We start from the raw sequence: 24,132 nt of genomic DNA, 5'->3' as shown, positions 1-24,132 counted from the left end.
CTATTTTCAGTGAAAATCAAAAAATTCTGAAAACAGTCAAAAAAGGGCAAAAAATTGCTTTGCTAAATATGAAAAAACATGTACTGTTTAATAAAGTGTATTGTTGAATATTAATACTTTTTTTCTTTTTTACAGAACTAGAAAGAAAATTTAGAAGATGTTATTCAGTTATCTTTGCAATTAAATAAAAACATTTAATTCTAAATTATTTATTTTGATGGTCAGGTAAGTTTAACATCATCTGTATGGTTCACTGGTTTCGTTTCATGCTTCTTTTTCTTCACCTGTCCTTACTCTACTTTTCTCATTTCTCTTCTCACTCTCTCTTCCTGCTTTACTACTCTTTTGTAACTTCCTCACTCCTTCTATACTACTCCCCTACCTTTACTACCTCTAAAACTAATTTTTCATCCATGTTTCTTTTTCTGTATCCATATGTCTTAGTCTTTTTAACTGCCTTACTCCTTGTCAGTTGTTTGCTCTCTGTGTCTGTATCTGTCACTCTTGATTTGTCTGTTTCACCCTTAATTTCCTTTACATCTCTGGGGCACATTTACAAGCCACCTGCGCTACCACTACGTCAATTTTCTTGACGTACTAGTGGCGCAGGGTGCTCCTCCATATTTACAAGGAGAGGATAAGCCTCTCTGTGTGTCTTTTCCTCTCCTTGTAAATACAGCAAATTCAAATGCAGCACTAAAATGAGCTATTATGTTTTTTGGGTACCTATACATAAATACTGATGCAGAGTTTAAAGTTTAATAGGAAAACTGTCTTACGTTCATCTGTGAAATGTACACCATTTCTTTTTTAATTACTTTGCCACTCCCCTCTCTTTCTCAAGGAGTTCCTGAAGGTTTAGTAAAGGCGAATTTTTTTTTTTTTTTTTTAAACCCATTGGGTGCGCGTTGGTGCGCGCACTCTAAAAAAAAAAAAAAGAAATAGATTGTAAAAAACAAGTTGTGGTGTTTTGATTTTAGGTGGCTCTAAAAAGAGCCCTTGAGTTAATGTAGGGACAGAGGAAGAGAAAAACGAAAAAAAAAAATATAAGAAAATTATGACCTCTCGCAAGGATGCTCCTCAAATTTTCTTTGAATGAGATCAATACTGCTCTCACCCAAAGTAATAAGACGACCACAATCCATGCAGTGAGTACTCATCCTCCCAAAACAAGGACGAATATCCAGAGGTGTGGTAGAAGGTGAAGGCACCACTGCAGAAGAAGTGCTTGCCTGAGCTGCCGAAGATGTGCTCGGCTGAGCTGCTGCAGATGTCGTCGGCTGAGCAGGTGGAGGGTTTGCTCCAGAAGCTCGACGAAAAGTCACTGGATGCATTTTCTCAACGTGTCTCGACATAGTATGAATACTAAAAGAATACTTCTTGTTCGGATTCCCACGTGACAAGACACACTGACAAAGTTTGCAGGTGACCTTTGGTGCATTCACCTTCTTTTGTCCCTCAGGAAAAGTGAAAAACTGCCATATAAAGGAGTCTTTCTGCTTCCTCTGCCTCTGTCTCTCAAGAGTGTCCTGCTCACTCTCAGAAGTAGGCTGCTGCTCTGCCATTGTATCTCAACACACAGATTAGCTCCTTCTCCTAGGGAATCAGAACTAACAATGAGGGGGGTGGGTGTGATTTTGAAAGAATCTGGAACTGAAAGTACTTTGAACCAATGAAAAGTGATGTTTCTGGATCACATGACTTGCCATGAGGGGATTGGGTGTGGTGTTGAAACAATCTGAAACTCAAAGTAATGAAAACCAATTAGAAGTGGTGTTTTATTCATCACATATCCCGACGTGCGCGCACCGAGCAAGCTCCCTGCGCGCACGGTACAATTACGCATGGGCGAACGCGTATGCGCGAACGCGTATGCGTTTACGTACTATGCGCGTACGTAACGCGCATACGCAGCACGCGCGTATGCATAAACGTCAGCGCGCGTACTCTACGCGTATACGGAAGAATACCGCGTGGAGTACCTACGACGTACATAAGCGTGCGTACGTACGCATGCGTACTAGGTGCGCGCTCCGAGCGCGCAGTAATACGTATGTATGCGTACGTAAATAACGTACGCCGGAATCCATGAAAAATGTACGCAAACGTACTAGATGCGCGCTCTGAGCGCGCACCCCAAGAATTTATATAAAAACAAAAAAAAGTGGACATAACTTAATAGAAGATATTAACTATGCTGTTCAACTTTAAATTAAATAAAACTTTAAAAAAAAGCCACACCAAATTAAAGGATACAGATAATTTATAAATGTATACATAGGGAAGTTTTTTAAAAAGAAATATTTCAAAAATATAAAAAAAAAAAAATTAGCATTTAAAAAAACCATTGAAATTCACTGAAAAAACCATAGGTTTCACACACGTTATAGTTAGGAATTAGCATTTAAAAAACCTTGCAAATTCACTGAAAAAAACAGGTTTCACACACGTTATAGTTAGCTGGACATTTTACTCGCAAAAAACCAATGAAATTCCCCCGTTATAGTTAGTTCAGCTAACTATAACTCGCGCGCCCGCAATCCACTGCTGATGACGTCACATATTACATCACTCATGACATGGTCAGTGACATCACTGATGACATCACTGATGACATCTCAAATGACATCACTGATGACATCACTGATGACATCATCTGTGTGATAGAGTAGCACATCTTCTCACACAATAATATAACCTTTGAAACACCGACAAAAAATTTAAGACTTCCATTCTCAAAACCATACATACTGCAATACCAATAACTACATACCCAATTATTAACTCTTAGGTCAACATACACCTCCACACACTCACCTGTACAGTCACTCATACTTACAGTCACTTCATACAAAAGTGTCATATGAATTTATACACACACATAAATAGACACTCACACACTACAAATCATCCATAGAGATGCTCTCACACTTACTCAATCATGCAAATAATCACACTCCCATTTACTCACCTAGGCAGTGAAACACACTCAAGTTCACTTACTCTTAAAAATACTATCACATTCTTACGCTCTTATACAATCATTGATGCAAGCACACACTCATCCATACAGCCACTCTCACAATCACACACTCTCACATATACCCACTTATATACTCTGACACGCATATATACTGCCTTTCACATATGTAGTTAGTCACACATGTACCACTGAGATATACATGCAATCACTAACACACCCATACATACACTCACCCAACCATACAGTTCAACACAGATGCACTCTTAAAACCATGCACCCATAGAATCACCCACTCACACATCTATGCATAGAGTCACACACACCCTACCCACACTAACACTTATGAGCCCATACAGATACTCACACAAGCAATCAATAACTCATATAGACACTCATATAGCTGTTCTCAAAACCATGCAGCCACTTATACACCAACATACAGACACATACATACATTTACACAGTTTAGTCACTAGTCTGCAGTAAGATACATTTAATGACTAACTTAAAGAATCATGTTAAGCACCACAGAAAATCATCCATTTACATACTTGTACACCCACTCATTCTTAAACAGGCCTTTCCCTATATATATTAAACATATTCAAATTTTTCTAAAACACATACTCACTAGATGATGTCATCAGTGATGTCATCAGTGATGTCATTTGAGATGTCATCAGTGATGTCATCAGTGATGTCACTGACCATGTCATGAGTGATGTAATATGTGACGTCATCAGCAGTGGATTGCGGGCGCGCGAGTTATAGTTAGCTGAACTAACTATAACGGGGGAATTTCATTGGTTTTTTGCGAGTAAAATGTCCAGCTAACTAGAACGTGTGTGAAACCTCTGTTTTTTTCAGTGAATTTGCAAGGTTTTTTAAATGCTAATTCCTAACTATAACGTGTGTGAAACCTATGGTTTTTTCAGTGAATATATATATATATATATATATATATATATATATATATATATATATTCACTGAAAAAACCATAGGTTTCACACATGTTATAGTTAGCGGAAATTTTACTGATAAAAAACCAATGAAATTCCCCCGTTATAGTTAGTGCAGGCAACTATAACTCACGCGACCGCAATCCTCTGCTGATGCTAATACTGTATTTAGACACTTATTTGCCCATGTCTTCTTCCATACATTTTTAGCTATACATATATTACAAATATTTTTTTTTCATAAAGACACATATGTCATCAGCAGAAGATTGCGGTCGCGTGAGTTATAGTTGCCTGCACTAACTATAACGGGGCAATTTCATTGGTTTTTTATCAGTAAAATTTCCGCTAACTATAACATGTGTGAAACCTATGGTTTTTTCAGTGAATTTGCAAGGTTTTTTAAATGCTAATTCCTAACTATAACGTGTGTGAAACCTATGGTTTTTTCAGTGAATTTGTACGGTTTTTTAAATGCTAAGTTACTTTACGCCATTCGTGGCGTGCGCGCCCACTTAACGCAGTTTGTTCCGTGCGCGCACGGTGGGCACGCGGTGCGCTACGCGCATCGCGTGTCCACGTTACGCTAGATGGGCCATGTACGCACGATGCGCTTCGCGCACCGTGCGCACATGGAGGACATATGATGCACTTCGTTTTGAAAGGTAATATTTTAATTTTTCGTATATGTTATAAGCCATGCACAAATGGTGCCCTTCGGGCACCATTTGCACACGGGGTGGAGAGAGTGTGGATAATTTTTTTTTTTATTATTTTTTTTTTAAATATTTTAGTTTAACTCATCTTTAATAAGCCATGCCCAATTGGTGCCCTTCAGGCACCAATTGCACACGGGGTGGGTAGAGTGTGGATAATTTTTTTTTCTTTATAATTTTTTACCGTACGCGTACGGTAAGCGTAATCGGCGAAATTAGCGAAAAAATAAAAATTCCGTTTTTGGCCTTGGGGGATCTTTGGGGACTCCCTCAACATTGCTATGTGTGTGGGAGCTGTCTAAACAGCCCCTTTACATGTTTTTGGGCTTAATATTTTAAACATCACTCTCAGTGCGAGAGAGAAAATGGCGGCCGCCGCTTCCTGGTTTCGGCCAATTCGAATGTTTACTAAGAATTAAGAGCCAATCAGAATCGCGCTCGCGCACGCCACCGTACGCGTACGGTAAGCGTACCGTAAGCGCACCGTAAGCTGGCTCAGATATATATATTGATTTAAAGGCTATTTTCTCAGAATCTACTGAACAGATTTACACCAAACCTACAAAAGGCACTTCCTTGACCTGAGGACTACCTCTCTGCCAAATTTCTAGTAATTCTGTTCAGCCGTTCGGGCTGTAGCCCTGTCTAAAGGTCCTATGGAAAAATGCATGGGAAAAACGCGTTTTGGGACCCCCCTTTTATCTCAGCCCCCGCTTGACGAATCCCCCCGAGACTTTCAGGGAAGGAGCGGAGCGTAGCGCCCCACCTATTTTGAAAAATTCACGAGGATTCGTCGACCGGCGCCAAAGTTATTCAAAATAGAATGTTGCGGATTTCCTATGGAAACGTGGTCCTAACTATAACTACCTACTGGCGACCGCCAGTAAGTAATATATATATATATATATATATATATATATATATATATATATATATCCTATCGAGCCATAAGGCAACATGCTGTATATATAAAGTAGAACATATATTTTCATCTGTTTGAACAGTAAAAGCCACAAATTGTCGTCTTTAGTGTGGAATGACCAGCAGCTTCAATGGCCCGTTCAGAGTTACAGGATGACATCTGAGCCTTGCTAACTTCTGAGAGGAACGACTATAATTGGTCCTTCAAGGTACCAAATTAATTGTGGGATCAAACCCAATTTGATGTCCAATCAGATTTAATGATAGCCTTCTGCCCTCCTGTGGAGGAGTGCAAATGACTCCCTAGTACAGGAGCAAAAGAGGCCTGCTGCAGAGGAAGGTGTTACCTCCTGCTCTTAGGAAGCCACACAAGGTCTTGGCCTTCAAAGGAGGCGCCACTTTCGATGAGCAAATGGCAACCACCCTCGAGAGGGGCAGCTCCTTTGTTCAGGTAGATAGGCTGGTGGAGGGAATAGAGAAGGGAAGTCAGTTTCCAAACCATTTTTTGCGTTGGCGTGTAGCCCATAAGTAGCAATACCTCTATTGTCGGCTACCAAGCTCCCCACACCAAGTTAAGCGTTCAGACGTCTTGAGAGATGGCAGAATAGTGCATTCTGGGATCCCCAGTGTGCCACATATAACTGAACGTCGTCAGAAGTGAAGAGAGAACCTGGTAGGCCATTGGCTGGTGAACTCTTCATCTCTGAGGGCACTTTCTGGGCATATATATGGCACCCATGGCACCCAGGCCTCAGATCACATCTGGACTGGAGAGAGGATCAAAGAAGGACTGTCCTGATGACCCCTGGACTTGGCAAGAGAGGCTGCACCAACCGCTGGACTGCACCTGCTGCTCCTTGAGCTAGCAAAGGGAGGGCTATGCCTGTGGTGCCTGCTCATGGAAAAGTCGCACACAAGCCCTAGAAAGAAAAGTGTAACTCCAAGCGTCAGATGGCTGACTGCCTGTTCCTGCAGAACAGCCATAAAAGCTGAAGTAGCCTGTTCTGGCCAGTCAGTAGCCACCTCCAACGAATTGTAGCTGACCTCTGTCATGCAGCCAAAAAGACTACTCCTCAGCAGTCAAAAGTTGCACCCAAGTCTGTTGGACCTGGGAGAGTCATCAGAGTGCAGGTTGGTCTCCAAAAAAGGGACCTAGCCCTCACCAAAGGAAACCTCTGACCTGCTGTGACCAGAGACCAGCAGTCCAGTTTTGACTGGATTGTGCTAGACCAAAGAGGACATCCAGGGACACACGAAACATGTGGCCAAAGTCACCCCACCTTAACTGGGGACCAAGGAATAACGCCAGGAAGGCCCCCCGTTGACCGCACGGCACTCAGCGCATCTTGCAGCAATCTCATCATCCTGTATCCTCAGCATCACGACCACTGCATTGAAGTCTATGGCGGTCCTTGCATATTTATTTCTACAATGCAAAGCTCAATCAAATTCAGTGTTACTACCAGAATATGAGGGAAACAGTGTTAACAGCCTCAATGTTTATAGATAGGTAGATAGATAGGTAGATAGGTAGATAGGTAGATAGATAGATAGATAGATAGATAGATAGATAGATAGATAGATAGATAGATAGATAGATAGATAGATAGATAGATAGATAGATAGATAGATAGATAGATAGATAGATAGATAGATAGATAGATAGATAGATAGATAGATAGATAGATAGATAGATAGGTAGATAGGTAGATAGGTAGATAGGTAGATAGGTAGATAGATAGATAGATAGATAGATAGATAGATAGATAGATAGATAGATAGATAGATAGATAGATAGATAGATAGATAGGTAGATAGGTAGATAGGTAGATAGGTAGATAGGTAGATAGGTAGATAGATAGATAGATAGATAGATAGATAGATAGATAGATAGATAGATAGATAGATAGATAGATAGATAGATAGATAGATAGATAGATAGATAGATAGATAGATAGATAGATAGATAGATAGATAGATAGATAGATAGATAGATAGATAGATAGATAGATAGATAGAAAGATAGAAAGACAGACAGGTCTGGATGGTTTGGATGGATGGATTTCAAGGAGGCATGCCACTTTATACTGGAGTGTGTGAAGGACCCTTTAAAGGAAACTTTCACACAATTTTTTTCGACAGCTCTTATTTCTGTTCCCTGTCCCCAGGAATATACTGAGTGAATTCCAGCCAACCAAGTCTAGATTGACATTACACATTGAAGTCAGACCATTCACTTTACAACTAACTGATAAACCACCTGAAATATCTCTGGCAATGATTGTGTGATTTGGTATTTCTTCTGTGTCATTACAGGAGAGGAGGCAGCTCATGCAAATTAGTGTAACCTCTTCCAGAAGGATTCTTCTGGACTGAAACCCTAGGCCTCATACCCTCTGCATCAGACAACCAGATGACCCAGGAACACTGCAGACTGGACAGCATGTGTTATCCTGGGCCTCTAGGCACAGTGAGTAAACAGTGGCGTAGCAAGGGTCTCATATGTAATCATGGAAACAAGAACACACACTGACAAAGGGAATAGGTCTGACTTCAGTGTGCAAACACATCCAAAACCAGGCATGCATAACTGTTGTTTGCATCTGTTCCCTTAATAAACCTCCTTACCTCATTAGAGGCAGGCCTACTGACTGGCTAATGCTTGTTTCTCCAAAGAGAGTGAGAACGAATCAAAACATTCATAACAGCTGCATGTGCATTAGAAACTGCCATTTTGCCCAACATCACAGGACAAACTGGATGAGTCTTCACACAACCACCTAATGCAGTGGTTCTTAATCTGTTGCCCTAGCACCCCTGGGTGTCTGCGAGATCTTCTCAGGGGATCCACAAATGGTTTAAATAATTAAATATTATAATTAATATGTTACAATTAATTAACTGTATACAAATAAAGAAGCATATTTTAAAACTTTTTCTATTTTTCATTGTGAATTACACAAAATGTTTCAGAATTCAGAAATATGTTTGGTGTATACTTGTTTTATATATTTTTGTGATTTTTCTTTAGGTTTAAATCCTAGAAATTGGATAGGCTGGGGGTCCCTGGCTTTCAGAAATTCCTCAGTTGGCGTCCCTGAATTCCTTAAATGATTTATCGGGGGTCCATAGCAAAAGGTTAAGGACCGCCGACCTAACGCACCGAATGATGGATGGGCTGCCATGCCACTAATATTTGTTCAACTTTTACCAAAGGGATTCTAAGTTTTGAGAGATCTAAGTTTTTTATGGGAAGAACCCCACTAAATTAAAATGTTACAAGGATTGGAATCGCTCATTACAACTTTTAGGCGGCTTGACCAATTAGCACCATATTTGGTCTGACCATGGCTTCCAGGTTGAACTTGATTAATTGGGTACAAATTGGTGAAGAGAGCACCGTCATCAAAGATACAAAAATTGAATTAGATATGAAGGGAGGAAGCAACCTTAAACAAGCATTCAATTAATGATGATCAGTGAGAAAGGGTCTTACAAACAGTTATATAACCAATTTATTAAGATACTTTTTCCAGGTATAAATTTGTTATATAAATGTAGTCACTACAACAGAAGAGATTTTTGTGTACTCAATGTTTATCAGATCTGAACAAATTTTTAAAACGTGTGTCATCTATCGTTTCATGCTGCCCACTGGTATGCCATACCTGTTGGTCCTGATGTTGCGCTCTGGTTCGATGAAGTCAACGGTCCGGAGATGAGAGACACGGTTGCTGGATCCTTCCATGTGACTCCTGTCCCATTGGTGTTGTTGAGTTTTGCTGTTGTTGACGTTGCAGGGGTTGATGCGAACGATGCTGTTGGCACTGCTGAAGCATTTCCTAGAATGGAGCCCTGTGTCATGTTGGAGTTTTTGAAAGTTGTGACCACTGGTGATGCAGTGTTGGTCTGGTTTGCAGCTGTAGAGGTGGCAGCCATGGACACTTGTCCTGGCCCAGAGGTGGAGAACGCACCAGGACCCCCAGAGGAAGCTAATGGAGAAGCATTGGAGGTCTGGTTGGGTGGTGCTCCTGGCAATGTGGTTGTCACCATCTGGACTAAGGCCACAGTTGTGGAATTTATCCCTAAGGACTGAGATCCTGTATGAATAAAGGAAATAACATATTTACAAAAATTCCTTTAAATTTATCAAAATCAAAATTCACTTATGTGGTCTCTTAGATTTTTGTTTACAGTTACAGTTTTTTTTAAAATCTTTTTTTTATTTTATAGAACATAACATCATCAAGGCAGAGTTTTTTTTTTTGTTTTCCATATGGTAGACATACATAGCATTAAGCAGTAGACCACAGTTTCAGCACTTTGTTGCGGTAAATCATAATATATCAAATACAGACCCAATTGCTCACATTAGACATCCTCCTTCCTCCTTATTGGTCCCCATCAATGCTCTCTTCCGCCTGTTCTCTTGGCGGGTCACAGATGTTGCCTCTATATTTATTCCACGCCCCCAGATCTTGTTCCATTTTTGGGGGCAGCCGCGGTTGATAAATACTGTTCTCTCTGCTACCATGGCCGTGTCCATATCTTTACACCATGCACTAAGCGATGGGACTTCCACCGCCCCCCACTTCTGCGCTATGTTGCGTTTAGCCATCATGATCCCCAGCGTTGCCCAGTCTTGCGCCAACTTTGTTAGGTCATTTGGGTCCCATATATTTAGCAGACAACTCTTGGGCTCCAGCAAGAGGGACACTCCCTCTGTCTGTGAAATCGTCCTCATCACTTTCACCCAATAGACCTTAATCTTCGGGCATTGCCATATAGTATGATAAAAGGTGCCCTCCTCCCTACACTGCCTAAGACAATATGGGTGTGAGGCTCTACCCATCTTAAACATACTGCAGCTGGTGTAATATGTTCGGTGCAGAATTTTAAGTTGTACTAATTTGAGTCTCGAGGGTATACCCACTTCCCTTGGTGAGGACAGTGCCTCCTGCCACTCTGTGTCATCGAGGTCACCTACGTCGCGGATCCATTGGTCCCTAATTGGCGTCGTGAGGTCCGGTAGGTTGTTAACTAACTTGCGGTAAGTGAATGACGTAGCCCGCTTATGCATGTAGTCTGTCAGTGACCTGTCCTCCAGAGGGGAGGCTTCCGGGACCACATTACCAGGCGGCAGGGCCGTTATAAGTGCATGTTTTATCTGTGTGTATCGGTATATTTCAGTGGGCGCTAATTCATACTGTTGCTGGAGGCGCTCGAAGGTGGCCACTCCCCCCTTATGCCACATGTCCCCCACTGTGGATATGCCGATAGCATCCCACTGATCAAAGCCCTTACTATTCCTAAGTTGTCCCAGTCTCCCCGTGTCCCATAGCGGAGTGAGTTGGGTTATGACCCCTTGCCAGCCCAGCTTTGCCTGTGCTGCGTGCCATATGGTGACTGTGTGTTTTGTGGGCCCTATTAATGTTCGAGTTTGCTTCTTATTATAGAGGGGGGACAGCATACTTCCTGTTCCTAATTGAAACCTGTCAGCCTTAAATGCAGGATCCGCTTGTGCTACGTGTACCCACTGATTAATCACCTTCAGTTGCGCCGCCCAGTAGTATAGGTGTATATTTGGGAGTGCTATCCCCCCATCATACCACCCCTGTACCAGCTTGGCCTGTGCTATGCATGCCGGTTTGTTCCCCCACATTAAGTTGGAGACCTGGGCTGTAATTCCTTTAAAATAGCTTTGATGTACCGGGAATGGAGCATTTTCCAACACATATAGGAATCGAGGGAGCGCCATCATTTTAAAAAGCGCTGCCATCCCTAGAAGAGTCAGCGGCAATAACCCCCAGCACGTTGTGTCCCTTTTTAGGCGCTCTAATGGAGGCATTAAGTTTCTTTTAAAGACGTCATCAGGGTCAGCCGTGACATAGATACTCTAAATACTTAAACGTGTGGACCGCGATCTGTAACGGGCAATCTAAAGGAAGTTGTGGTGGGGGGCCGTGTAGCACATACAAGGTAGATTTGGACCAGTTAATGGTGTACCCCGACGCCCGTCTGAAGAGTTCGCATATATTAAGGAGGACCAGTATGGAACACCTGGGGGAGGCCATATACTGTACGATGTCGTCCGCATACAGGGAGATGCGGTCCTCCCATCCTGCTGCCCACCTGAGTCCTCTTATCATTGGTTCCCACCTTATCCATGCCGCCAACGGCTCCAGTACCAGGGCGAAGAGCAGCGGGGACAGGGGGCAGCCTTGACATGTGCCCCTCGTAAGAGGAAAGTCATTAGAGATGTGCCCATTAGCCATAACGTGCGCTACTGGCTTGGTGTATAAAAGGCGGACCCATGCACAAAATTTGGGGCCATGTCGAACGACATTCTGGCGTCCAGGGAGAGTATAACCGCCGGTTCCTGCAGATATGGGATACGGGCCATTACTCCGTGCAGGCGCCGCAAGTTTAATGCCGTACTTCTGCCTGGCATAAATACGGACTGATCCGGGTGGATCAGGGTCAATAGGTGCGGCGTTAGCCTAATTGCCAATAACTTTGCCAGAATTTTCGCCTCTGCATTAATTAATGATATCGGGCGATACGATGCGCAGTCATCAGCAGGTTTGTCTGGTTTGGGTATTGCCACTATTGTGGCCGTTCGCTGATCTAGTGGTAACTCGCCCATCGCCAAGCAGTCGGTGTACATGTGAAGCAAGTACGGGGCTATGGTCCCCACTACCTTTTTATAAAGTTCAAATGGTATACCGTTTGGTCCCATTGCTTTGCCGGATTGTAATGATCCAATCGCTACCTGCAGCTCCTCTACCGTGAGGTCCGCCTCCAGTGTGAGGACCGCCTCCGGAGCGAGCTTGGGCATGGGAATATCTTGTATATATGACAGCGCTACTTCAGGCGACATTTCCGAAGACGACTCATACACCTGCTGGAAATGGTCCGCCAGTGTGTGTATTATTGTGCGTGGATCCGATGTAATTTGTCCCTCCCTCGTCCGAATCCTCGCTATCCATTTACTACCCCGTTCCCGTCTATCTAGCCATGCCAGAAGTTTTCCGGCTTTATCCCCAGTTTCATATATCTTATGTTGCGTGGCCACTAGACGAGACCTGGTCATTTCTTCAAGGTATCCCCTATGCTGTTGCTGTTTAAGATGCAATTTCTGAGTTGTATCTGGCGTTGGGCTGCTGGTATGCTGGGCCTCAGCATCATGCAACTCCAGCTCTATATCATGTAGTTCCCACTGCTTCTCCCGTTTATGCCCTGTGATCGAAACTATGGCCTGTCCCCTAAGGACAGTCTTATATGCCTCCCACAGAGTTGTCGGGGAGTCTACTGTCTTGACGTTCTCCTGAAAGTAGTATTTTGTCGCCTTAATCACCGCCTTCTTGATCTCTGGGACCTGCAAGTAACCAGGGTAAATTTCAATAGGTACGTCACCTAGCTGTATGGTGATATGTGTACGTCATCTGCACTGGGGAGTGATCAGATATCCCTCTGGGTCTTATCTCGATATTGTCAACGTGTTTCAGGCAATCCGCTGGAGCTAGGAAGCAGTCTATTCTGGATAGACTGCGGTGCACCCCAGAGTGGAAGGTAAACTGCCGTGTCGTGGGGTGGTGCCACCTCCACACATCAGAAAGTCCGAGCGCCTCCAGAAAGCTCCCAAGGTGGGACGTGCCCAACACGGGTGCCCTCGCCGGGTGGCGGTCTAGGGTGCCATCTATAGTTGCATTGAGGTCCCCCCCAATCAAAAGTTCCCCCTCCGGGAGACCAAGCAGGAACTCGCTAAGAGCCGGGAGTGCCACTGCGTGTAGCGCAGGGGTAATGTACACTGATACTATATTTATAGACCCCCCCCTCCCATTGACCTATTATGGCGGCAAAGCGGCTGTGGTCATCCGTTTTAGTGTGGTGCACTATCAATGGTGATTGTTTTTTAATTAGGATACCCACGCCCTTAGAACCTGAGGAAAACTCAGAATGGACTATCATTTTAAACCCCCATCTGTCCATTGCCCTACATGCGGCACCAGTAAGGTGTGTTTCTTGCAGCAGGGCCACCGTTGGGGAGCACCGTTTTAAGTATTGTAGAACCAATCCCCTCTTTATTTTGTCACCGAAACCATGGACATTCCAGGTGATCATGGACAGTGGTGTCACTTGGGGCCATGGGGTACGTTTCAGGATCAGGGGTAGTCTGATTTTGTGCTGCCATACTTGATGTTAGGGGAATGTGAGATCAAAGAGTCACCCATGTACTGCCTCTACTGGATATTGTGGAAAAGTGCCCTCTGCCTAAAAGCTTCCTTAAGATCAATCACAAAATATAAACAAAACCAACATAACATATTCACTCCTACCTCCCCCAACCCTTCCCCTCTTCCCAACGAAACATACCGATTCTTCCTGTTCCTCCCTTCCTCCCTCCTCCCTAACCCCGGATCAACCCTGAATAAAGAATAAGTTGCAATTGTATGATCATCATAGTGTAGTATTCGGTACCCCCTAACATAATCATAATCCACAGGAGTTACGTGCCTCTCACACATCACCCCCAGTAAGGGGCGAAGACAAATCTCTGTCCCGTGTATCTGTGTCTGCACAGTCTTTTCTGATAGGGTGACCATCAAACTAAGATAGAAACCATTCAAAATCAAGAACATAGAACTTCACCTCTTACCTACCCCCCTCCCTGCCTCCCTACCAGACGGATCCCCAACTATCCGCCACCCCAACATAGCAGAGTGCTTCAACCCCTGTAACAGTACTTGCGTGTGGGGGGAAGAGAAGTCCGTGAGACACTGCAGTCTATCCCCTCCTCCGAGACAGTCTAGTAATCGGAGTATGCCACGTGTCCTTGGCCGGGCCCACCACTCTGGGTCAGAGCCCAGCATCTCCGAGCGGGGAGGTGAGTACATCGCGTGCATTACAGCCATTAATTCAAGTCCCCTCATACTTATGGCCAGATCGTATCAGCCGCACCCTAGCATAGCGTCTCTTGATCTGAAGACGCCGCTGCCCCTTATCCCTCATCTCCTCCAGTCCGGTGTGCATCTGCCTCCTCACGTCCCGGGCTATGTTCCAAAGAGCCGTCGGTGACCCCATGGCGCCGCTGTTGTTTCTCTGTCTGCCGGGATCCCTCCGCTCGTCGCCATCCCCCGAGACAGTCGTGGGCCTCTTCTGGTGATTCAAAAAACCAAGTTTTTCCATCCGCCACCACGCGCAGTTTTGCCGGAAACAGCATGGAGTATGGTAGTTCTCTGCGCCTAAGTTCTTTCTTTACTTCAAGGAAGCTTCTGCGACGTTTCGACACTGCTGCCGTGTAGTCTGGAAAAAATGACACCACCACGTTCTGGACTCGCAGTGAGGGGGCACCCTCGCCGTTTGGAGTACTGCATCTCTGTCGCGATGGTTGAAAATGCGGGCCAGGACCAGCCTGGGGGGGGCTCCGGGTTTGGGCTTACCCCCCGGCACCCTGTGTGCTCTTTCCACAGAGAAGAAATGCGAAAGCCCTCTGGGCTGAAGTTTGGTTTTTATGAGCTCCTCGACATAGAGATCCATGCCCGTGATTCGTATATTGTTGCGTCGAGAGCGCCCTTCCTGGTCGTCCAACTTCTCTGCCAGAATCCGATTTTCCGCTTCTAGATGGGTGACCCTACCGAGTAGAGCGGCGGTGTCTCGCGACAGTGATTTCGTCAGTTGCTGCACCTCAGTGACCCTGGCGGTCATTTTCTGGAAGTCTTCTCTCAGAAAGGAAACATCGGTGGAGATGGTGCCCACCGTTGATTGCACACTGGTAAGGGCCGCCATGATATCTTCCAGCGTCACTTTCGTTGCCCCCGGCGGCTCAGAGTCTTTATGAAGGATGTCTTTGCGTTCAGGCTCTGCAGGAGCATTCTTATTATAGGCGTACTTGTCCAGTTTGGCTTGTGAGTTCGTGTGCGGGCCCCTGCCCCCCATCTCTGCCACAGGGATGCAGCTCCGACTGGTAGTCGCCGCCGCCTGCCGCAGGAGCGCACTCCACACGCGGCCTGTCGGTTTTCCCGACGCGCCGCCAACCCCGTGCCAGTGGGGCGCTACGTCGCTTTGATCGGACCAGTAACGCAGCTTCGCGGCTCCAGGGGCACGACACCGCCCTGCCTCGCTTTACCCTCAAACAGCCGCTCCGTGCGCCAGCCGTTAATTTTGCCGTCAGGGGAAGTGGCGCCCGCACCCTCGCCGTATTCTCTTTCAATCTGGGCTGCAAGGCCTGATGGACCTTTAGTCACTCCTTTGAGGCCGGGGTTCTCCAGCCCAGCCGGGCTGCTCCTGCCGCCTCTACTTGTCTCCCTCTCAACCAGCCATGTCCTTGCTATAGTCCTTTAAGCATGCAGAATTATTTGGTATTGAGCCCCGCAGGCCTCAGACATCCAGCGCTCCTTATATGGCCCCTCAGACCTCTCTCCACACCAGTGGCCCCCGGAGTGAACAAAACAGAACTCTCCTACTCCCTGCAGCTCACCACCGGGAGCATGCACTGGTGTGGGCTGCGATCCTCCTGTAGCGCTCGCCGGTAGCTCGGGTGCACGTCGTATCTTCCGCTGCCCCCTGGAGTACAGGCACTTCCGGGCGTGCGCGACCTACGCCACTCCCCGGCTGCTAATGGCCCGCCAGGCCGCACTTCGCTGTGTTCTGCCTTCAGCACACGATGCGCCTTCACCGGATCTGGAGCGGCGCAATCGGTGCTCCCAGCGTGGCGCTTGTTGTTGGTGTCCCTGAGGCACAATACATTTTCGGATAAATGCTCAGATGCTTTAGGGATTCCGCGGCTCTCCCCGGAGCTTCTCTAGAGTGCGGCCATTGAGATCGGCTGTTGGCCACGCCCCCCTACAGTTACAGTTTTGACAGTATGGTTTAATAACTGTAGTGGCCTTTGTAGTATTTAATCTAACCTGTATCTTATACGTTCCCTTTAAATGAATTTAAATGCTTAAGTAAATAGGAACTGTCACTCACTTCCATTATTTTTCAATACGGTTGGTTTAACTTATTGTGTGCCTATTTTTCTGCTTTCTCTGTTAATAAGTTTATTTCCCCCTGTTCACGGACTGTCTTGTCTCTTGTTAATATTTGTAGGTCTGACCTTGAGCTTTCTCGCCTAACTGTTGTAGTTTTAGAGCTGTGCCAGGCAGGAATTACTACCATAATCAATAAACAATGTACTGCTATAAATGACTACATACACCACTTACTTTAAAATAGCTTCAGATAGAAGTTCCTAAAATTATAGGATTTTATCAATTTCGCAAAGGCAAAGTGATAGCTGCTATTGCTGGTAAAGCAAGAACTGGCCAAGCAGTAGGTCGGGCTTACATGCGCTAAAACATGCAAATTGTATTTGTGTGCACCTGTGTTTCCATTACTTTGCGAAGCATTAAAAAATGCTTGCCATAGTAAAAATATAACAAATAGGTATTTTTTTGTATGTTTTCTACTATGAATTTAAAAAATTGATTGTGATGATAAGTGTGATGATTGAGAAGGCGTTTGACAGGATAGAAAGGGTATTCACGTTTCGTACACTCCACATGTTTGGAGAGGAATTTAATGCAAAAATTAAATGGCTTTACACCAACGCAATGGCACGGGTCAACTGCGGTGGGTTCCTGTTGGATTCCTTGTTGGTGTTACGGAGTCGCTGCGCAGGATGTCCCCTATCCTCCCTCCTATTCCTGCTTGCAATTGAGTCTACAGCAACGGCCATCCAACAAAGCACCGTAAACTAGGTATCCCCATTCTGGCGGGATTCTTGAACATCCTTCTTTATGCTGATGACATCTTACTCACTTTTAGCAGAGAGAGTTCTAATTCACAAGCATTGAGACAGCTTCCTCAAACAGGGTAGGGAAAGCTCATCCAGGGACACCACATCTTCCTACAAATATTCATTATCCATATACTGTCTTCTAAATTGACCATACAGAGATGTTCGCCAACTCCAAGTGATACATGATAAAACAATGGAAAATGCACCTTTTTGGTTCAGATAAAGAGTCCTTAGGATTTTTCTGGCTCCTACATGTGCCCCAAAGCTCAATAAATATTGGAAGTAGTGGTAGTTGTTCTGGACATCTGATGGACACTTGAGTGTGCAAGATAAGAGAAGTCTGCTGGAACGAGCCAATGTCAGCTGCTGCTTCCCCCAACACCAGGAGTAGACCCTAACTGGGGAGAAGCCCTGCAGGAGCAACAGTCCTACAGGAAGACGAATCTGGATTGGGTAGTGTTAGGAGAGAAGCAAGCGCCTGGATAGGGTGCAAAGAGCAGCGCCCAGCCGAGTCAAGGCTCTGTGAGTGTCATCACGAGGGAGAGCACAACTCAGAAACCACAAGGGGCTTGCAGCCCAACTGCCTGGGAAAAGCCCAAAAAGCTTCTGTATAACCAGAGGTCAAGCACCAGTAGAGAAGAATTCCTGGAATGTGACTGTAGTAAGCATTGATTACCCTGACATTCCTTTCACTGTGCCTGCCCTAAAGGGAGGGCTATAAGCTATCAGAACTTTTCGTCCCTAGAGAGCAAAATGTTCTAATTAGTAAAACAAAGGCATCATGGAGCTCGAGGGGAATGAAATCCCCTTGGACTCACTGAGGCCTTTGTTCACATCAAAAGCTGTGAAAGGAAAACATTGGAATGTCGATGCTCCGGGCATCTACCACCCATTAAAAGCCCAGAGCAATCCATTGTCTACAATGGAGCGCTTAACATTCCAATGTTCTAATTCATGTTGTAGACCTTGTGTTACTTGTTTGGTCCTCAGAGGTCAGAGACAGATTAATGAGCTAACTACCTATCATGATATTAATTGTTTAACAATCCATGCCAATTAAACTCAGGTCATGATGTTTGGGAGTAAGTGATGTAGATTGTTCCAGTCTCTAGGGGATTGTAGGTTCTTGCCGGTGAAGCTGCACAAGTACCTGGGATCTACTCACAGGTAATGTAAACTGTAAATCTCATTGGGGAGTGATGGCAAAAGTTGTTCTTCAGGCCATTAGCGATCTGAGATTTGGGACTGTGTCACATAAAGTGAGCACTGGTGGCGGCCACAGATTTGGGCTGATAGGTGTTTAATGTACGTTGAAGAGATGGAGCAGCGCAATTTTACTGCAATGGGAAGTGATACATGGCTGCTCGTCACATGAATTTTTAAAGCATAGTATTGTTTTGGCTAGACATTAAGCAGGGCTTGTTGACATATCTAAAGTAAACAACTAAACATAACACGATAACATACACAAAGTCACACAACACCACCATTAAAACATTACATGGCACATCACTACAAATTAGCCAGAGCAGAACGCCAAACAAAAAACTGAAGTACAACAAAATCACACTGCAATAATGCCGCAAAAATAGACAGCAGCACAGAAAAAAACCCACAACAGCACACATCACTACCACAACATAATGCCACAAAGCAAATGTGAAGTTTGCAGCTGGCGATGCTTGCTAGCATTGAAGGTATGAGAGTAGGACAGGCCTGAGAGAGTATGAGGAAGAGGAACAAGGGCTCATGTTTCTCATTGGTTGGACTAGCTAAAATGTTCCTTCAACAGCTAGCCTTTGCCTCAGGGCAAATTGTGAAAGTGAGTCACACTGGTCTATTGCAAATAAGCTTTAAAAGTGTTTGTTAATGTGGTATACAAAGAAGTTTTATCAACTATCACTTACACACTGGTGTTACATAATACAAATATCCTACGACCCCGCAAACCATGATTGCCTGTTCTGAAGGTAGAGCTTCAGTGGATAGGTAATAAATACTGATCTTAGTAGAAATTCTAAGTACTGCTGATAAAGGTTTTTGCCATGTGAATATATAAATAAGGCATATTACGTTGGCCAGTTGGATGCTCTACCTGTTGGTCCTGATGCGGTGCTCTGATTCGATATGGCCAATGGTGCAGAGATGGGTGACCCTGTTGCCAGATCCTTCCCTGTGACTCCCGTCCCATTGGTGTTGTTAAACTGTGCTGTTGTCGCTGCTGCAGAGATTAGCATGGACAATGCCGGTGTCACTGTAGAGGTACTTCCTTGAATTGTGGCTTGCGTGGTGTTTGGGGTTTTGAACGTTGTCACCAATGTGGATGTTGTGTTGGTTTGATTTGGATCTGTGGCAGTGACAGACACTGACACATTCCCTAATCCAGTGGGAGGAAACGTACCAGGACCTGCAGTGGGTGTTGACTGAGAAGCATTGGATGTCGTGTTCGGTGATGTTCCAAAAAATGTGGTTGTCGACATTTGGCCTGTGGTCACTGATGTAGCATTCACTAATGAAGTCTGTAACACTGTAAAATGAACAAGAGAATAATATTAAGCACCTTTAACTTCATTCTTTAAACATTAAAATTCACTTTTTCATTAATTTTTACTGCCCCTTTGAAGATTATTGTTAAATGTTAGACAATACAACTCATGAGATAAAGTAGGCTCTATAGTCCTTCTTGTGTATCTCTTTATTACGGAGACCCTTCAAACTCCTTTCATGTTTATACCCCTACAATCGAGGACATAAGGACTCCACCAAACCCCAATCCCTCACTCCACCATGTCGATAATTATGTGACTCTACATTTTGAAGGACCACAACTGGCCTTTGAGTATTCTGGGAGGCAGTGGGTCATTTTAGTGGCAGGTGGGTCTTGGTGTCCTGATTATATTCCTAATTTGTTCTTTACATATTGAGTCAGATTTGGACCAGTTATCGTCATTTATTCAAGGAAGCACAACTTTTGTTTTCTGGGAGAGTTGATGTTTTACAAAATATATGGTACAGAAATCTTGGAATTGCATACATTATTTTGACTTTAATGTGTTGTAAACAACTTGGGGTTTAAAGTTGCTCCTAACAATTTGAAATCATTTGTAGAGTTTGTTCATTGAGTTCTCTATATTCAATTGAGGAAGAGAGATTTTACATCCATTACAACGTTTTTGTATTTTTTCCGAACTTGCTGACTTTTTCGTGGTTGGTTGGTGGCAGCTGGTTGCGGAGGTTGGGTGGTCACCTCACAGGAGTGTTGTTCCTACAATTATGGTGTCAGCTCAGTGCCTGGTTAAAACTTCAGAAACATGACTCTTTCAGGAAGTAGATGGGCTTTTGTGCCAATATGCTTCTCCCTTCTCCAACACTTTGTAAAGCATTTAAAAACACAGATTTCTGTTGATAATTAAGACACAGCACACAATAAAAATAATACACCAACGTTATATAGATAGGAAATATTTTTATCTTTAAAATGAGACCAAAAAGACAAACATTCAATGTGGGGAATCATAGATATGATTTTTTAAAGATTTAGCACTATGTAGCATTTAGAAACCTATAGTGCCACATTGGGACATTTGGTCTCGCTTGATCAGGACAAACTCAAAGTTTCAGGCTGACCGCGATGGAGCTCTGCTCGGATACCCCTTGCGGTAGGCCTCGGTCGAGACGCTCTTCACCATTCCGGGTTCGGTGAGGGTTTGCTGGCTTGCTTTCCAGGGATCTCCCGGTCAAACTCTGGAAGTCGGAACTCCAGAGCTTTAGAGTGGGATGAACCAGAAGGGCAGGCCAGCTCACAGTTGAAGGTCACTAGCTTGGCTCTTGCAGTTGAGTTGGTCCCCTTACAGAGTTTTTTTCCAAAATTGCTCAAACCTTTTCCAAATTTCTGGAACTTCTTCCTGAAATTCCTCTTGGTGGTCCAAAGTGTCAAAAACAGAATCCAAGGGTCTGAAATCTCCAAGAGGATCCTTGAAAGGACTTCAGTTCCCACAATCCACTTGGATGCACTGCAAGCTGAGGATTCTTGGTGGTCATGTTACAGGTGAGCTCTGTTAACCTGTAGCTTGCAGAGAGGCCACTCTTCATTCCTCTTAAAGCAAGCTACATCCAAAGGCTGTAGTCCCAGATAATGTAGCAGGTGCAGTCATGCAGGACATGATGTTGCAAATCAAGTTTCCAGCTTGGTAAGCCTTCTTTATCTCTTAGTTTCAAGCAGCAGATCTGAGAGGCTCTGCACCTCTCACATATTTTTTAATTGTTCTCTGGGGTTACACAGGAGATCACTCCTGTCCAATGAGGTACAGGGCAACACCCCAGAGCATGACCATTTACTACAAAGTGTGGTATAATCTTCTCCCACAACGCACTATATCTCCAATAGTATGGCTAAATTCTCAGCAGAGGAGCAAGTACTAATTAAACCATCCTCCAGTATGGCTCACTTACATAGCTCTTCCTCCCTACCATCTGCAAAGTCTTACCTTAAGCCTGCCATCGGACTGGGTCAGAGGGTAGGGGGTAGATCGACCTGGTATTCTATACCTGTCCTATCCCCCTTTGAAGCTCATGCTTTATGACCCCTCACCCCTGCTCCGGCATTCCTGTGTAGCACAGCTCTGTCTAACAGATAGCCTCTCACTGGCTGAGCCACTTATCACTTCATTAAAGCTGCCTGCCTAATCCTGTTAACTCCAAAAGCTGAATTTTGGCTTACAGACAAGAAAGTCTTTAAAAATTATTTTCAGTACATTTTCGGATAAATTTAACAATAGCATATTGTTAGATTTATCAATACCATGCTCCTAAGACCTTGAATGATCTTTCCCATGAATTCCTAGCATTAAAAAACTACTGCCATGTTAACCTATGTGGATGGGGATCTACAATGGAGAAAATGAAATGTGCAATTTCTCCAACACCAGGGCCTATAAAACATCTTCTTTTATAAGGGCACTGCTTATAGCTACATGGCCCCCACCACTGGGATACCTTGGGGAGACTTTAAGCGTCCTGAATATGCAAAAATAGTGGAGATCCTCACACCACAATGCTCCTAGCACAAAAGGCGATTTTGGGAAGCACTTTACTACAATGGGGGAAGTGAAATGTGCAATTTCTCTATCCCCAGGGCATATAAAACCTATGTTATAGGGGTCTCCATGTACGTACATGACCCCCCCCACCCCTGGGACACCTAGGGGAGCCCTGGGGGGTACCTAATATGCCATAATATTGTAGTTTACCGCTTTTTAAGTGCCCTACCCCCAAAGTCGAGTAAGGGCACAATTTACATTTTAATGCAGTGCTGCAACACAGGGCTACTTCTAAAATGACCTCAGTTTCTCAGCAGTGCACACATACAAGTGCAGAACTGGAGCCGGAGATATGAATTTTAAAAAATGTAACACTGTATAGCACTTAGAAACCTATAGCGCCACACTAGGACGTCTAATCGCACTTGACTAGGACAAATTCAAGGTTTAAGGCCGACCACGATGGCGCCCTACTCAGATACCCCTCGCAGTAGGCCTCGTTCAAGACTTTACCTTTGAACTTAGAAACTTTTCTGGAGCTCTCTCTGCCGGGGTCCCTCAATACTCTTCACCAGTCCGGGTGAGATGAGGGTTCGCCAGCTTGCCTTCCAGGGAGATCCTGGTCACACTCTGGAAGTTGGACCTCTGGAGCTTTTCAGCGGGATAAACCAGCAGGGCAGGCCGGCTCGCGGTTAAAGGTCGCCGGCTTGGCTCTCGCGACTGAGTCGGTCCCCTTATGGAGCTTTTTTCCAAAGCTGTTCCAAACATCTCTTCTTCCTGAAGTTCCTCTTGGGGGTCCAAAGTGTCCAAAACAAAAAATTCAAGGGTCTGGAATCTCCAAGATGGTCCTTGAAATGTTGGGACTTCAATTTTCACAATCCACTTGGAGAAAACCCTTAGAAATCCACTGGACACACTCCAGGCTGGGGATTCTTGGTGCTGAGAGACTAGGTGAGCTCTGTTAACCTGCAGCTTACAGGGAGTCCACCCTTTATTCCTCTTGAATCAAGGTACATCCAAACTGCTGTAGTCCCATATAATGCAGTAGGCGCAGTAAGTCAGAATGCAGGGCCTGATGGTGCAAATCAATTTTCTAACTTGGTAAGCCTTCTTCATCTCTTAGTTTCAAGCAACAGATCTGAGAGGCTAATATTCATTCAGTGTTCCCTGGGGTCAAGCAAGAGATCACTCCTGTCCAATAAGGTGCAGGGCAACAACCCAGTGCTTCACCACTCCCTAGAAAGTGTAGCGTAATCTTCTATCATAAAACACTATTTCTCAAAAATTCAGTATGGCTGAATTCTCAGAAGAGGAGCAAGAACTAGTTAAACCAGCCTCCAGTATGGCTTATTTCAATGGCTCTCCTCCCCCTATCATCTGCATATTCTTGCCTTAAGCCTGCCATCTGGCTGGGTTAGGGGACTAGGGGGTAGATGGACGTGGTATTCTAAACTTGTCCTATCCCCCTTGAAGCTCATGCTTTATGACCCCTCACCCCTGCTCTGGCATTACTGTGTAGAAGAGCCCTCTCTAACAGATAGCCTCTTACTGAGTGACCCACTTATCACTTCATCAAAAGACCCTGGCTAATCCTGCTAACTCTGACCAGTCAGTAAACCACAGGAAGGCTGAATTTTGGCTTACAGACTAGAAAGTTTTATAACTTCCTTTTTGAATATTTATTGGATAAATTCAGCAATAGCATATTGTTAGATTTATCAATACCAT

General features: G+C 44.5%; 1 protein-coding gene across 2 annotated transcripts in view; it reads right to left on the bottom strand.

Moving 5' to 3' along the window:
• Nucleotides 1–24,132, bottom strand: part of LOC146786155 (uncharacterized) — a 248,697-nt gene that overhangs the window by 137,919 nt on the left and 86,646 nt on the right. For both annotated transcript variants that reach the window (XM_085635676.1, XM_085635677.1), the window contains exons 5-6: nt 19,461–19,892; nt 9,249–9,680 (exon numbers count right to left, since the gene is read on the bottom strand). In XM_085635676.1, coding sequence (XP_085491802.1) covers nt 9,249–9,680; nt 19,461–19,892 — 864 coding nt within the window. The remainder of the gene's footprint in view (nt 1–9,248; nt 9,681–19,460; nt 19,893–24,132) is intronic.

The sequence above is a fragment of the Triturus cristatus genome, chromosome 11, assembly GCF_964204655.1.
Source record: "Triturus cristatus chromosome 11, aTriCri1.1, whole genome shotgun sequence".
Classification (NCBI taxonomy): Eukaryota; Metazoa; Chordata; class Amphibia; order Caudata; family Salamandridae; genus Triturus; species Triturus cristatus.
The sequence above is the reverse complement of the archived record's forward strand: the minus strand, read 5'-3'. Positions and strand labels throughout refer to the sequence as shown.